This window comes from Myotis lucifugus, unplaced genomic scaffold (genome assembly GCF_000147115.1).
Source record: "Myotis lucifugus unplaced genomic scaffold, Myoluc2.0 scaffold_1, whole genome shotgun sequence".
Classification (NCBI taxonomy): domain Eukaryota; kingdom Metazoa; phylum Chordata; class Mammalia; order Chiroptera; family Vespertilionidae; genus Myotis; species Myotis lucifugus.
In genome coordinates, this window is record NW_005871049.1 from 27,370,925 (window position 1) to 27,388,665 (window position 17,741).

Sequence of the window (17,741 nt, forward strand, 5' to 3'; positions counted from 1 at the left end):
TCAGTCTTATCTCAAATTAAAAGTTTACTTCACTCCCTTGATATTTAGTTCACCTTCCTTCAGCTATTGCCCATCTGTCCATATGCTTATTTATTACCTATGTTGCTTCCTTTTAAAATTTCTCTACCTTTACTATATTGTTTACAGTTTTAAAAATTGCTTTGAAAGAGCCATATTAAAAGTTTTAATCTGTTGTCTGTCATATATTTTGCAAGCATATTATCCTGGGCTATCATATGTCTTTTTATTTTATGTGTATTTTTTCACTAAATCAGAGTTAAACTTATTTATTTATTTATTTATTTTGGCCAACGCATCTATCAGATTTTCTAGTTTATACTTGCTAAATAAAAGTTCATGGGCAAGGTAAAGATATTAAAATTATTTTAAAAGACATAAATACTTATAAAGTAAAAATTATTACTAGCATTAAAATAGGGGTGACAGTCACTATCAGGAATGTACATGGAATGAGTTGTTTGGATAGCTAAAACTTAACAATTTTAAAAGTCCACTTTTTAGTAATAAATCTTAATAATTTTTATTTTTATCTGAAGTGATATATAGCTATCTTTTTTAAAGCAAAGGGAAAGCTTAGTATCTCCCATATTTGCTTCTGGTCTCAATGCATGATTCCTTCATTGCTAATTTACTTATGACTAAGTTTGGATTACTGAGCATGGTTAACTATTAATGTATTGATCTGAACCAAAATTTAATTACAACACAGGATGTTAAACTTAATTTGCCCTTTCCATAATGACTACACCAAGATGCCCTCTGGACCAAGTCATTATTTCTGAGATATTTGCCTTCCCCTAAATAGTTCCAAACTACAGTATGTTTTGAATTACTATGTCTGCTTTTTATAGTACCTCTCCCTCCTACTTTATTATCAGGTTGATAGTTGTCACTTCTTACAAAAATAGTTTCTTACTCTAATTTTCCCCTTACTTTTTTTTTTTTAATCCTCATCCATGGATCTCTTTTTCCATTTATCTTTAGAGAGAGTGTGGAAGAGAAGCAGGGGGAGGAGAGAGAGAGAGAGAGAAACATTGATGTGAGAGAGATACTTTGACTGGTTGCCTCCTGAGTGTCCCTACCGGGCCCTGGAATCAAACCTGCAACCCATGTACATGCCCTTGACTCGAACCTCTGACCTTTTGGTCTGTAGGTCGACACTCTAGCAACTGAGCAAAACCAGCCAGGGCTTCTTCCCCCTTAAAAAGATATATTTTTTATTGATTTCAGAGTGGAAGGGGGGAGAGAGAGAGAGAGAGAGAGAGAGAGAGAGAGAGAGATCAATGATGAGAGAGAATCACTGATCAGTTGCTTCCTGCATGCCCCCTACTGAGGATCGAGCCCACAACCCAGGGGTGCCCTTGACTGGAATCAAACCCAGGATCCTTAATCTGAAGGCTGACACGCTAACCATTGAGCAAAACCAGCCAGGGCTTCCCCCTTACTTTTAATTTGGCATTTTAAATCTACTTTGGGCTTAGAATTAAAGAAAAATTTGAGAATTTCCTACATAATAAGAAACAGAGGGAGTTTTCATATGATACTGTATTTGCCATTTATTGATCAAATATTTCAATCGTTATTTTGGTTATTTATTTCTTCATTGTACCTGTATTTTAATAGGAAAATTTACAGGGTAATTGAGTTCTGAATAGTGGAGTGATACTTATTACAACAAGCAAAGCTATTTGGTAACACATTTCATGGAACATATTCTATTGTGATTAGACTTCAAAATTAAATTCTAGGTATCACATTTTCACTATGCAGAATTTAGAAAATTTAGTCTTTTTGTACATATTAATAGGTGGATAGGTCAACAGGGAAAAGGGGGAGATGTTATATAGATGCTATGCCATCCCTTCTGTCTTCTTTCTGCCTCCAAGTGTTTTTGTTCGTTTGCTTGTTGTTGTTTTTGAGATGTTTTATTTTGGTGAGAGTTTAGAGGAGTTAGTTTGATGATGGGGATGTTTAATAACAAAATCATGTTAAAGTAATTTGAGGAAATGTGATATGACATTAACAATTTACCATTTTACAAAACCTAATACCCAAACGAACTAGGCAAAACTAGAAAAGTTAGTTGACTTCTTTAAGAAAAGACAGAGCAACTTACAGCCAAGTCAGTCTTGGCATGTGCTGACAAAGAGGTCTGTCAGGCAAATGGGTGAGGACATTATTCATCAGGCCTCTGAAAAAGAAAAGAAATTTTAAAAAAATCACATTTTTTCTAGTTATTTTATTTAACTTAAGCCAAACATGGTATTATCATTATTCTTATGAAACCATGAAAATCTATTAATTTAGTTGTTTTCTTTATTTTTGTCCTGTGTTTTATATTTCATTGCTTGTTAGTGGTAAAATCAGATAAATAATATCTGTCATATGGAGGAAGCAGTAATGTTAGTAATTAAAAAAAAAGCCAGTGCCTTTCAACAGTGGGCAATAAAAAGGAGGTGATATTATTTTTAATTAAAATATTTTTATTGATTTCAGAGAGTAAGGGAGAGGGAGAGATAGAAACATTAATGATGAGAGAAAATTATTGATCAGCTGCTTCCTGCACACCCCCTACTAGGGGTTGAACCTGCAACCCAGCATGTACCCTGACTGGGAATTGAATTGTGACCTCCTGGTTCATAGGTCAACGCTCCACCACTGAGCCACACTGGCCGGAAAGGAGGTGATTTTAAATGAATGTTATTTTTATTTACCAAGATTAACATAAGGTAGTAATGGTATGCTTAAGAATATTTCAATAAAATACCACTGTGAGGATGTATTCAGTTTTGATGGGCTCAAATTGTAGAAGACAGAAAATCTTAAAAACTGTTAAAACTACAAAATAGCTTTATAAACTATAATTAAATAATGGTTTTTAGTTGTAAATCCTTTTTTAGGGTTTTACAATTCCAAACTTAATGCTGTTAAACTTAAAGCAGTCATTTTTTAAAAAATGGTGTAGATTTATCATTTACATGGAACAAACTCACTGTAAAATATAAAATCATTTTTATATTTTGTTGTGCATTTAGAAAGTTAGTACCACTAAAGTAAATACTTTTCCATAAACTTTCAACCTATTATTCAAATAATATATAGAATGAGAAATAATGCCACAGTTGATAATATGGAAAATTATAAAGATAAAAAGTAGAAATAAATCAAAATATTTAACATTTAAGCATACCTCCCCCCCCAAAAAAAACACACCCAAACACTAATAACAAAAAAACAAAACAAAAACAGAATAGGAACTATAGGAAGATTACTTTTACCCCCAAATATTTTTGTTTCTCATTCTTTAAAAAAAAATCTTTATTGTTGAAAGTATTACATATGTCCACCTTTTCCCCCCATTGGCCCCCTCCACTCTGCACGGCCTCCCAGACTTTCACCACCCATGTCTGTGTCCATGGGTTATGCATATATGCATAATCTCTCCCCACCCCACCTTCCTTCTGAGAAGCAGTAATCTTCATACATGTATTTTCTTTTAATTAAAATATTTGCTTTAATTTTAGTACTTACAAGAGTATAAGAGAATTTAGTCCATAAAATGTTAGTGGGGAAATTTGACTGAGGTGATTATCATCAATTATCCTGCCAGCCAGAAGGGAAAAAAATCAATTCACTTATACAGTTTTAGAACATAAAAACCAATACCATAAAATGCCACATAAATTAAACGTACAGCCATTCTAATTTGTGGAGATCTTCAAAAACACCAGGCTTCAAGAAGGTTATTCTGTTGTTACTAAGATGCCTGAAAAAGGAGACATGACCACAGTAAAATTGGTATTCCTGATATTTTACAATAAGAAAATGAAAAACAATAATCATACATCTTAAGTGTTTTTTTTTTAATATACTCTTCTCATCAAGCCATTTCCCCGGCTTTGGATCTAAAAGTTCTTTATCATTTATGTTTTTATGTCTAGTTTTTAATTCTCTCACAATCAATCAATAAACCAATCAGCCATGTCTTCATTCATCTATTCATTTATTCCTCAAATTGTTTTGAGCACCTACTCTATGGCTTTATGATAAGCATACCATTTATTTCTTTGAAGGGCCTTGAGTCTCAAGGGAAAGCAGCATGTGAATAGGTTATTACAGCAACGTAGGGGAGAGGAGAGAAGTGCACCATGCATGTTACTCTGACAATGCAGAGGAGAAGGCACCTGGCTTTGCTGGGGTTGGGGCTGCAGAGCATGAAAGAGTGAGGAAGCAGGAAGGCTTTACAAAAGGAGGCATGATCGAGAAGAATCTTGGACGAAGACATGTCATTCACAAAGCAAAGAATGAGTAGAAGTTATTCTAGTTAGATGAGATTGCTTATGCAAAGGCAAGACGAGAGTGACTAGTGAATGGATTGCCATATAATTCAGTGTGGCCTCACCATGGAGCTGTGAAGACAGTTAAGAGATGAACCTGGGAGGCAGACAGGGGCCTCTGTTCTGGTTAAAAGGACATGGCATGTCTTGCTAAAGAGTTTGACCCCACCATACCTACCCAACCTCTCACACTTTTACAGAGTAAATCCCCTCTCTTCTATCTTGATCTCCTCTTGCCATGTTTATTTCTAGCTCAATTGCTTTAATGCATCAATACCCTGCTCTGAGTCTGCTGCAGTTTGATTCCTAGTGTTGTTACTTATTTATAGTGTGACCTTAAGCAAGCAATTAACTTCTGAGAGCCACTGCTTCTTCAACTCTGAAATGGAGATAATATTAGTGCCTGCTCCTAAGGGTTGTTGTAACATTTGAAGCAATGCATGGCATCAGCACTGGCAAGTCACAGTACTCAGTAGATATTATCCTGTATAATAAAAGGGTAATATGCAAATTGACCCTAACAGCAGAACGACTGGGAATGACTGGTCACTGTGACACACACTGACCACCAGGGGGCAAACGCTCAATGCAGGAGCTGCCCCCTGGTGGTCAGTGCGCTCCCACAGGGGGAGCTCTGCTCATCCACAAGCCAGGCACAGCAGTGGTGGCGGGAGCCTCTCCCGCCTCCTCAGCAGCACTAAGGATGTCCGACTGCAGCTTAGGCCTGCTCCCCACTGGCAAGTGGACATCCCCCAAGGGCTCCCGGGCTGCCAGAGGGATGTCTGACTGCCAGCTTAGGCCCGATCCCCCAGGGGAGTGGGCCTAAGCCAGCAGGTGGACATCCCCCGAGGGGTCCCAAACTGCGAGAGGGTACAGGCCGGGCTGAGGAATCCTCCCAACCCTGAGTGCACAAATTTTTGTGCACCGGGCCTCTAGTTTATTATAACAGTGTTTCCATCCATGCCTCCCATCTCAATGTCTTTCCTCTTCTTTTTCCTCTCTGCCTATGCTTCATATACAAGTATTGGTTCAAGTTTCATTTCCACTGATAACAAGGACCACACTGATTTCTCTCTTTTCTCCACTCTGGCAGATCTTAAGTCGACATCCAGTAAAATTTCTCCTGACAGGAACCTCCCCTCCCCCACCAAGTTTGACTTTTGCTTAGGGGCAGTAAGGGATGATGCCCCATATTAGAACCACTTCCTTCCCTCCCTTTCAAACCTGGAGCCTCAGGTGGGCACAAGAAGAGGTGAAGAATAGCTTCTACACTTCCCTGAATACCTCGGGGGCTCCCTTGAAAGCCAGTGGAAATCCACCAGGTACAGACATTTGATCCACCCATGCAGTCCATGTTCATCTGTTGAGCCCAGTCCCTCTTCAGAGCCACTCTTCACTGCTCTGGACACAGAGTGGTCCATCCTTTCACTGAATCATCGTACACAGCAGTTTTGGTTTGAATGATACAGGTTTAGGAGTTAATTAAGTAACCTTTTTTTATCATTCTCTCTTGTTGGCTGCATGCTGCAATTGTTTCTCCACCTAAGACTAAACTTTTGGAGAATGAGAGGCCCACCTCTCCCCAGCGGTAGTACAAGGCTGTACTGGAAACACTGATGTGCAGGCTGCAAGAAAGAAGCTCATCTGACTTATCTTTCTTGGCTCCCCATGAAGTCTAGCTGAGGAACTTGCACATTATAAGGGCTGGTGAATATTAATGGATGAATGAAGAGCAGGTAAGTGAGGATTATCTACGAAAAACTAAACGTCTGTGACATCTTTAGTAGCTGAACAATATTCCAGTTTTATGAAAAACAAACAAACAAACAAACACCACAACAACAACCATGGAAAGAGATGGAGGACACTTTTAAATTTACTCTCTGGGCTGTACCACCTTCCACATCCATGCAACATTTCTCATTTGTTCCTCACAACAACCTTAAGGGAGGTACTGTTATAATTTATATTTACAGGAGAGGCAACTGATTCTTAGAAAGGAAAAAAAAATTGCTAAACTTCACACACTGAAGTGAGTGATGAAGTCAGGACTTGAAAGCCTGTATGACTCAGAATCCCATGCTCTTAGCTGCAATGCTATGTGCCCCTTCAGCTCTTTGCACATCTCCTTGGCATTGTTGTGGGCAGGAGGGCTGGTATGGACTGGGATGGGACAGGCTGACAAACCACTGTGGAACAGGCAAATTAATTGGTACTTACAGTTTAATGAGATTGTACAGTCCTCTGAAAGAATGCTTGGATATGGATCTAATTTTATTGTCTTGCAGGAACCTGTGAAAATGATTATTAAAAGGAAAACATAATGATAATGTATCTATATTCATTCATTAATTGTAACAAGTATGCTATAATAATAGAAGATGACAATAATTGGGGAAATTGGGTGAGGGGTATGTGGGTACCCTCTGTATTATCTTCATGGTTTTTCTGTAAACCTAAAACTGTCCTAAGATTAAAAATAAATAAATGGAAAACAATGAAACTGACTTTCAGTTTTGCAAGATGAAAAGAATTCTGTGGCTAGATGGTGGTGATGGTAACACAATGAATTGATGTACTTACGCCTCTAAAACTACACTTAAAAATGGTTAAGAGGGTACATTTAAGTCATATGTATTTTACTACAATTAAAATTTTTTTAATTATAAAAGGTATATATAATGAAATAATTTAGTGAAGGTGGACATCATGTAACTTTGTTTTGCTATTTTAAATTCATGCATGATCAGGCTAGTTTTTAATTTAGAAATACTAGCTGTAAAGGTAAAAAAGGTAATAGCTAACATTTAATATTTGAATTTTCTGGGAATGAAATTTTAATACACAGTAAGGCACTTTTAATAAAACAGGCTCAGAAGTCAGACTTTTTAGCATTTCCTGCTATAATTTTTTAAACTTGTTGGTGTTTGACATAGTGCTGGCAAACATACAAGTATGTGACATCTTTAAGGCCCCCCAGAAATATTCCATGTTAATCACAAATCTGCTAAGCAAGTTGACTTTAATCTTATTAATTTGACACCCAAAGTCTTGCCCCCCCCCACACAAAAAAAATGTGTGAGGAAACTTATGAGGAATATACATGACAAAGAGAAAAATGAAAATGAAAAGAATCAGGACTAGAAGAATATAAATTAGATAGGAACATCAGGACAAGAAGGCAGGCTTACATGGTTAATAACTAAAATCACACTGCTGGTTTGACCCTGAGGCAGCTGGAGGTCAAAGGAAACAGGTCCCAGAGCACAAGCAATTGCATCGTATTCACCAGGGAGGCTTTGTGCTTCTATGGCCCAGGTGGTGGGATGACCAAGGAAGGCCTCCAAGCCTGAGTTCTTGCTCTGAGAGCTGTCCTTTAGGGTAGTCTGAGTATATGTATACATTTTATAAATTTTAGGAACGATAAATGAGAAACCAATATGAACAGTTAATTAGAAATTTTGACTAAAAGAGATCCCCTATTTCTGCAACGTGCAAGAAATCCTAACTTTGATTATAAAATGTTATTATTAAATTTATTATGCATAGCAATTCACAGATCATGTGGCCCAATCACACAGTAGGCAAAGCATCTTTCTCACTAATACATAGACTTTAACATTTCCTAGTGTTTATTTATTTATTTCTCACTATTGTAATGAGCAAGCAATGGAGTATATTTTCTGGAGGCTGAGCCAAGCTATACATCTGATAACCAATTAGAAATTTTTTAAATTAGGCTATTTTGATTTTTTATTATTTGGAACAAATTGGCTGTTCACGAATTAATTTAATGTTCATTGTTTAAAAATCCTAAACTACTGTGTTATATAAACCTGAATTTTGCTATTTAAATTTGAAGTCCTAACTTCTTTTAAACATGTGGACATAAGGTGGTGCTACAGATCAGAAAAACTCTTCATATTACAGAAATCAGAATATAGCATAAAGAAATATCATCTTGAAATTTTTGTATCAGGCGTAATTTTGACAAGTTCTTTTTTGTTGATTGATAAATGTCCCAGAATAAAATTCTAAAAATAGATTTTTATTGGAATTTCTATTTTCAAATATAAAATATACTTTTTTTGCAGATTATCTGGGTTTTAAGAACATTTCATTAAAAAGGATTAATTTTGCTTCTTCTGATTCTGCTTTATTTCTGTCTGCTATTTTAAAGAAAAATGCACACATATACAGTATATATATGTGTGTGTGTATATGTATATACACACACACATATATATATAATTGATTTCAGAGAGGAAGGGAGAGGGAGCGAGAGATAGAAACATCAATGATAAAAAAGAATCATTGACCCAGCCTATGTAGCTCAGTGGTTGAGTTGATCTATGAATCTGGAGGTCACTGTTCGATTCCCTATCAGGGCACATGCCCGGGTTTTGGGCTCCATTCCTAGGTTTGGAGCTTCATCCCCAATGTGGGACATGCAGAAGGTAGCTGATCAATGATTCTCTTTCATCATTGATGTTTCTATCTCTCTCTCCCTCTCCCTTCTTCTCTGAAATCAATAAATATATAAAAGTATATATTTTTAAAAAGAGAATCATTGATCAGCTGCCTCCTGCACGCTCCCACTGTTGATGGCGCCTCCAACCCCGGGCATGTGCTCTGACTGGGAATTGAACCGTGACCTCCTGGTTCACAGGTAGATGCTCAACCACTGAGCTATGTCAGCTGGGCTATGGGGGAAAACTCTTCACTATCTAATCTTGACTGTAGATGTAGTACAAGTTCTTCACATCTTTCTTTAAGGTGTGTGTTGAGGTGATCCATTGTTAAATAGTGCAGAGAGTGAAACTTCTTGATGGCCCTCATTTTGGCAGAGCAGGGCAGGAAGATTTACAACACACATTCTCTAGTTTCCTTGGGGATAGGTATATAAGATTTTTCTAGAATGGCTTCTTGAACTACTGAAAAAAAATTATCTGGTAGTCTCCAACTAATAGCTAAATAAGTCCCCAAAGAGGGATTAGGTTTATGCAGTAGCAGTGTTGGTGTTATAGATATGGGAAGAAACAGATATGCCAAAAGGTTAATTAATTCTAATACCAATAATTAAATTTTAAAAAATTAAATTTTTTTCTTACAGTGTCCGAAGATCATGGTACTTCTTGAAGGCATCAGGAGGAAGTTTTCTTATTAAGTTCCTCTGAAGTGACCTGAAATAAAGGTAATTTGGATTCTTACTTGAAGTTTGCTTTTCTTTATTTTTAAACCACAACAATATGGATAATTATAAACTTTATTTACTTTAGCAGCAGCTTTCAGGAAATACTTTGTTTCATGATGCTATGCTCATATTCATAGTATCATTTAAACATGGTCTAATGGTTGATTTTGTATTAATTAAATATATTCTCTTTTCTTAAATTAGATTACAGCACTATAAATTTGACATACAAATTAAAGATAATAAAACCGAGAAAACAATTTTTAGTTATGTTCTCCTTTTCTACTTTTATTTAACAAACATTAGAAAACATCTCAGTTTTTGCATGATAATAAAAATAGTGTTTCTTTTTAAAACACATTCAAGGACTTAAATAACTTTATATTCTGCAGTATTTCATTACTCAAATTCCACTACCTTTACTTTCTTTTAAAATTAGTTGTGAAGCCGAAGCCGGTTTGGCTCGGTGGATAGAGCGTCGGCCTGCGGACTGAAGGGTCCCAGGTTCGATTCTGGTCAAGGGCATGTACCTGGGTTGCGGGCACATCCCCAGTAGGAGATGTGCAGGAGGCAGCTGATTGATGTTTCTCTCTCATCGATGTTTCTAACTCTCTATCTCTCTCCCTTCCTCTCTGTAAAAAATCAATAAAATATATTTTAAAAAAATAAAATAAAATAAAATTAGTTGTGAAGAAAACTGATAATTGGTACATACAATCGAACCATCTTTAAATAAGTGGTACATTTCAATTTCTAATAAATCATATCGAAAGCTTTTGCCTTGCATCACAATTTGAAAAGCAGCTTGACACAGACCAGGTTCACTTTATTTGTGGTTGTGTTGAGAAGAACCTAAACCTTTCCTTCCTTCCTTCCTTCCTTCCTTCCTTCCTTCCTTCCTTCCTTCCTTCCTTCCTTCCTTCCTTCCTTTTTTTTTAAAGAAAAGCAATGTAAGGTAGTAGTAACAAAATAAAACAAGCAAAAAACAAACAAACAAAACAAAACAAAACACAAAAAACAAAAAAACTCCAAAACAATTGCAGCTGGGATCCCTTACGTGAATCACACATAATCTTTCCATGTCAGTCTTTTTCTTTAATTGTGAAAAAATGGAATCACCTCTCATAATATGATGCTATTATTATTATTACTAACACTGGAGGCCCGGTGCACAATATACTTAAAAGAGACACAAGTGAGGTCCCCTGAGAGAACCCAAGAGGAAGAGGTTAATTGCATTTTGTTTGGCCCTGCCAAGGCATTAGCGGTGAGTTAATTAGATGTTTGACCAAATATAGCAGGCTAATTTTTAAATTGATAATTTTGTGTGGCCTGCAAATGATGCTACAAATATCCAAATGACCCTTGGCAGAAAAAAGGGCAGGAAGATTTACAACACACATTCAAGGGAAGGGAGGATCATTTACCTAGTAAGATCTCTTAAATAATGCTTCTTAGAACATTTGAGTTTTTATTAATGGTGCCTAGAATTTATAGGTTGTTTTTTTCTAAATGATGTCAAATATTTTCACAAATAGCATTCTCTATATTTTCACAGGGCCCCATTGAAATGCAAAGAGGTAGGTGTTATTATTCACACCTAATAGAACAAACCCAAATACTTTTAATGTAATAGATTTTTGTATTTTAAAATTAAAATTCCAAGATTGACTCTTCACAAAGTGAAATATGTGAATGAAAGAGAGCAACTGCTGTCTTCATTATTATTATTAGAGCTACCTCTAGTTTTTATAAAGGAAGTTCTTATTGGATGATATCATTTTAATGATTCAATTCCAGGACCTTAATGTCAGCTTTCATAGAGTTAATATTTAGCAAGTTAGAACAATGCAGAAATAAACATCCTATATAATAAAAGACTAATATGCAAATTGACCGAACGGCAGAACAACCAATCGCTATGACGCACACTGACCACCAGAGGTCAGACACTTAATGCAGGAGCTGCCCCCTGGTGGTCAGTGCACTCCCACAGGGGGAGCGCTGCTCATCCAGAAGCTGGGCTCATGGCTGGCGAGCACAGTGGTGGTGGCGGGAGCCTCTCCCGCCACTGCAGCAGCACTAAGCACCGACTGCTGGCTTAGGCCTGCTCCGGTGGGGGGGTGGGCAGGTGGGGAGTGGGCCTAAGCCATCAGTCAGACATCCCCCAAGGGCTCCTGAACTGTGAGAGGGTGCAGGCCTGGCTGAGGGAACCCGAACCCCCCCTCCCCCCACCCCCGCCCCAGAGTGCACGAATGTCGTGCACCGGGCCTCTAGTATTTATATATTTGTCTCTTTTGTTCATTAGCATTTATGTGAAATATCTTTAAAAATCCCAACTTCAATAAGTATTACTTGGGTTATTGGCTTCTTTACTATTTTACTTATATATGATTTAGTCCATTTCTGACATTTCTCTATGATAGTTCCAACTCAAAATATGGACTGAGCTCAGTAATAAACTTTGATATTTACTCTCCTAATGTATTTGCTCTAAAGCCTTTTCTCTGTGGAATGGAACAAATACTGGGACAAGATGTGGTGCTAAGTCAGTGTTCTGCAGAGAAAAATAGAAATGGACACCCTCAATCAAGCTGCTCAACCCAAAGTGCACGAAAATGCTATTTTTTAAAAAACACAAAATAAAATAAAGTGGTACAGACATAAACTTCTGTGCTTCGTTCTCACATCTCCAAATTCCTGTTGGAAATTTCCACTGCATGACCTGTTAACCTCAAATTGAAAGATACAACTAAAACTGGAGTCCTCCCCTACTTATTGTTACTAGTCTCCCCATCCTTGGGTCACTCTATTACTCAGAATAGAAACCTCGCAGTCAGTCATCTTCGGCTCTTCCTTCATCCTCATCTTTCTGTAGCCAATCATTTATGGTCCCTGTTTTTTCCTTATACCGAGGGTTGACAACTGGTGGCTCATATGTCTGCACACATCTCTACGTATATATGTATGTGTGTACATACGAATGAATATATATGTACATATGTATGTATGATGTATGTATGTATGTACTGAGTCAGAAGAGCTTTTTTTTTTTAAAATTAAATCAGTATACCTTTAGGTGGGACATGTACTTTCTAGTTAGTCATTGCCTTATCCTCCTCTATTTCTCCAGTGCTCTTCTTCTGTTTCTCGTTTACAAAGATTAGCTGAATTGCTTAAGAATGAAATGAAATTTTATTTGTGGAAAAATAAGATTGGTAGCATCAAGGTGTCCTTTGGTTTGCATTTTCTAGTAATTTGATATAAGCATTGGGGTGATACTTTTTTCTTTGAATATAGAATGAAATCATCATACATTATAAAAATCCAGCAGTTTCAGTCAGAATTTAAATCATGGAAACTCTCCATAGGATCTCAGATTTTGGGGGGAAGAGATTATTATTATTTTTCTAGTAAGACTAATTACTATAAAAAAGAGCATTGGTGAATTGGGGATAGGAAAGAATGCTTTCCTTAGTTTAGGTGGGAATGTTGCCTCCTTTGGAAAAGTCTCTGGAGCTTACCCTGCTGGATGCTCTCAGCTTATTGTCAATTTGGGTCCCCAGATGACATCACTTGGGTAAACGCCGAGATTCTATTAATTTGATGGTACCACTATCCTCATAGCTATTCCCCACCTCTTATATATACCAAGCATATGATTTGTTGGGTTATGTGGTTTGGGTTAAAACAAGGCAGACCTTGCCAACATTTATAAATTTAAGAATAACTTCTATTGTGCCCTCATATACATAGAGCCATAAGTCACTAAAACATCTGGATGAAAACAAAAAACCTCAGCAAAAATATTGGATTAAAATATCTATTTTTTACTGATTTCTTTTGAAAGTCTCAGACAAATGTGTGTATTTGTGGTGCTGAAGTTTGCTGAATTCAAATTTGTACTGGATCAACAAACCACTAATTATCAAGATTTCTGTTTTACATATATAAGTTTGAGCTACTTTAGAAACAAACCCAATATCAACATCTCCAAATCAAATGTGATTCAGAAGAGTTCAATTTTAAATGTGAAGCTTTGGGAATATTTAATCCCATTTATTTAACTTTTAAAAATTTATATATCAGAGTGTATTAAAATTTATGTTCAATAAACTTTAAAAGAGCTCTTTCAATATGTGTCAAGTAAACACTTGATAAAATAAGAAAGCTCTATAGAAGAGTTTAATTGGCAGCTTTTTTTCTTTAGCAGCACATACAATTGATGGCATCCTTTGTTTAGATGAAATATGGTGACACTATATTGTTATGAGGGACTAACTAGGTTAATACATGGAATAATTTACAATGAGGGTAGCATTTAATAAATGCAAAATAAATATCAGCAACCAGAATTGAGCATGGAGCAAAGACATGGTCTTTGAGTAAAAATGCACTATATCAAGAATGACAAGGCCTTAATTATGACACAGTTTTCCAAGGGCTATATTCCGGCTCAGGGGAAGCCATTCTTTTCTACTTACATGGAGGTCACATTTGAAGAAACTGATGGAACAGCTCGTAATTTGGACTCATCACAGTCAAGCTGTAAATCTCGGCAAAGACATTTCACGGGCACAGAACCGACCGCTGAATAGAGAGGAGGAAGTAAGACATGAGGACAGTGAGGGACCAGGAACAGGAGGGTAATGGAAAGTAAGAAAAAGCTATGAAAATTATTGAGTACAAAGTCTATCATGTCTTACCTAAGCAATTTGGTCAGTGCTTTAAATTAAGGTTCCAAAGTTTGCTTTTAACTTGACATTACATGGTGCTAGAACATTAAGATATAAAAATATACAGATTTAAATAGCAGACTGCAATTCTCCTTTAATTTTTTTAATTTTTGCAAATGAATGAAATAATCTTCTCTTACCTCCGGAGAAAAGCTAGTCTGAGGGTGTTATGATAGTGTGTGATGGCCTTTAATGTCCACATTAAAGCTGCTACTTAAGAATAAAGTGTTTACTGACAATATAATGGAGGACTAAATCATTTTTAACTATCATGCAGGTGGAGAACTAAATGCTGAGCTATAGTGTTGGTAGATATTTTTTCCCTAAAAAATTCAGGAGTTTTTCTAAGGATTTTAAAGTGATCTTTTGGCTTTTGTAGGGATGTAAGAATGTCTAAAACGTTATTTATGGGATTGAATATATTTTTATACAAAGCTATTCTAGTCTTACTAATGGGTGTTGGAAAGAGGGAGAATGGGATATATGCCTTTGGTTATCATGTGGGGCTAGAATGATAGTTTTAAAGAGGTGACCCAATATTTCTTAAGTCTACATGAGACTTGCCGTAGTGTGCTCATATAGCTGAAGAGTAAAATGGGATTATTACTAGGTATAATAACTACAGTCTGATCCCTGCCTCTATGAGGAGTAGATGATTACTGAGAGCAATGAGGAATGCTCCCCTTCTACATTTACTTTGAAGCCCTGAACTGCATAGCAGAGGTTAAGGTTACAGGCTTCAATGTCGACAGAGAACAGGTAAAGTAGAACAGACTGTGTCCAGATGTCCCAGTGGATCAGCGTCTCCTAACTGTTGCCATATTAAGAGAGGAACATGTGTAGCTAAGTCAACCAGCTTTCTCCAAGATTTCAGAAGTACAGTGTTTTCTATACAATTACCTATTTTAAAAGTGATAACAGCGAACAACATTTTAAAAGATCAGGACAAACAAACTTTCTATGAGAATTTCCTGCTTGCAGGCTTCAGTTGTGACTTTCAGAGTAGAGCTTTTAGAGACCAGTGATGGCGAACCTTTTGAGCTCAGCGTGTCAGCATTTTGAAAAACCCTAACTTAACTCTGGTGCCGTGTCACATATAGAAATTTTTTGATATTTGCAACCATAGTAAAACAAAGATTTGTATTTTTGATATTTATTTTATATATTTAAATGCCATTTAACAAAGAAAAATCAACCAAAAAAATGAGTTCGCGTGTCACCTCTGACACGCGTGTCATAGGTTCGCCATCACTGGACTAGAACTGTGTCTTAACGGCAGAGTAGAGATTCCTGTGACAAAGCTGGTGGGTGACTGCTCACCAGCACAACTGGCTGCAGCCTTGGAAACAGGAAGGGTTCTCCTTTGCTCAGATACTGGCTGGTGACAGCTGTACTTCCTCTCCTCCCAAATAACTCTGCAGACACCTTTACAAGATCACGAGAGATCAAGATCATAGCTTAGGATTTGTGTTTTTTGTAAACAGAGACTCTGCCAAGAACTTTTAAACAGCTTTATAGCGGTAAGTGACCGCTTTGGTTATGAGTCTCTGAAAACTGATTCTGTCTCTTCACGTAAAAGCCCTTCCAGCGTGTGTTTATGTTGTGGGGAAGGAATGGTGAGGGTTTGGCAGGAAGATGAAGGTCCTGGGAGTGAGAGTAAGAAGGGCAGTGAGATTAGCTTAACTCCAGTGGTTATCAAATGGGTATGCTTTTAGATTATGCTAACATGCTAATTGAAAATATGATACAAATGGTTTGAACAGGAAATTTCCACTATGTTTAAAATAGAAAAGGATGAACAATGTACCAACTAGTTAGAGAAATTATGGCTGAGTAAAGAATTCTTCCCAAATCTCTGTTCTTTCTAAATCCCTCAAATGTAAACTTTATTAATACGTTAGTTAACAGTAGACATATGTTTTTTGTGACACTTTTCTTGAGAGGTACACTTTATAAATGTGAGCTCCTCACATTCTGTCATTCAGCCAAAAATGATTATAAGCCCTCCTCAGTTTAATTTCCAATAAATCCTTATAACAATCTCATTCAGATAAAGTGGCACAATAGGAACCTTAATTCAAGTATCACGCCCAAATTTTACACTATACTTTCTATCCCATTTTACATTGCTTGTTTTTAAGTTTCAAAAAAATATTTAATTATTGCCACCTCTCCTTGAATTGTCTTTAAAAATAATTAAAAGCATATATTTGTTCTTTACTAAGCACTGATAAAAAATCACCTCTGTATTTTTGATACATCATTTATTGTATAGCTCCATTTCTGTTGTGTAATATTGTGACAAATTTCTCTCAGAGTTCAGGTTCAGGCAAAAATTAATTTCTCTTGCTTACTTGATCGTTTTTCCTTCCATTTGTTTGTTTTTACTTTAGAAACCAGACTATGAAAGCCATGTAGCTTATTTTCCCCCTCTTTGACCTAATGACTGCAAAATTCAGAACTAAGCTTTGGATGCAGCTACTGAACTTTTCTCAGCGAAGATTTCCTTATTTTCCTTTTCCATTCCTTTTCCTACTCACCTTTGAACTTTTGTCTTTTATGTTATGTTAATGGTTTAAGTCTGTTAGTAGCCATAGTTTCATTGTGAACTGCCTAAAGCCTTTTGGGAATAGGTGAGATATAAAAAGATTTAATTAAACATTTTTTTATTTTTTAAATTTCTTTATTGATTAAGGTATTACATATGTGTCCTTATCCCCCTATTGCCCCCCCCCCACACACACACACTCATGCCCTCACCCCCCTGTTGTCTGTGTCCATTGGTTAGGCTTATATGCATGCATACAAGTCCTTTGGTTGATCTCTCCCCCATACCCCCACCCTCCCCTACCTTCCCTCTGAGGTTTGACAGTCTGATCGATGCTTCTCTGTCTCTGGATCTTATGAAAAGTATACATAAAACAAAAAGAAAAGAAAAACTATGTTTTGAGAAATGTGGCTTAATCCATTGTTATTTTTTTCATTATATTAGCAGTTAAATTATACCTGTTAACTTTTTTCTTTCCCCAAAGCTTTTAGCTTTTCAATGATCTAGTAATTTGGTATTCATATTCTGGGAAACAACATGAGGCTGAGACAGACTGCTGAGCAGCCTGTGAGACTTGCGGGAAGAATGTACACCCCCTTAAACGGGATTGCTAGTAGTTTTTATTAATCTCATTTGAGTAGTAAAGACAGAAATGTTAAAAATTAAGACAAAGGCTATAATTTACAATTTGTGGTAGAACATAAAGGAAATAAAAATAGTAAAGTACCCCTCCCCACAACCCCTGCTTTTTAATTGAGGTTTTTTGTTTTGTTTTGTTTGTTTGTTTAAATGTTTTTATTGATTTCAGAGAGGAAGGGAGAGGGAGAGAGAGATAGAAACATCAATGATGTGAGAGAATCGGCTGCCTCCTGCACACCCTTTACTGGGGATTGAGCTCACAACCC

At 36.5% G+C, this 17,741-nt stretch overlaps 1 protein-coding gene across 5 annotated transcripts in view; it reads right to left on the reverse strand.

Annotated features, from left to right (window-relative positions):
• The window catches only part of RXFP1 (relaxin/insulin like family peptide receptor 1), an 81,673-nt gene that overhangs the window by 21,278 nt on the left and 42,654 nt on the right, over nucleotides 1–17,741 (reverse strand). For all 5 annotated transcript variants that reach the window (XM_006081853.3, XM_006081856.3, XM_006081854.3 and 2 more), the window contains 6 exons: nucleotides 14,037–14,142; nucleotides 9,470–9,541; nucleotides 6,579–6,650; nucleotides 3,716–3,787; nucleotides 3,553–3,624; nucleotides 2,138–2,212 (listed from right to left, as the gene is read on the reverse strand). In XM_006081853.3, coding sequence (XP_006081915.1) covers nucleotides 2,138–2,212; nucleotides 3,553–3,624; nucleotides 3,716–3,787; nucleotides 6,579–6,650; nucleotides 9,470–9,541; nucleotides 14,037–14,142 — 469 coding nt within the window. The remainder of the gene's footprint in view (nucleotides 1–2,137; nucleotides 2,213–3,552; nucleotides 3,625–3,715; nucleotides 3,788–6,578; nucleotides 6,651–9,469; nucleotides 9,542–14,036; nucleotides 14,143–17,741) is intronic.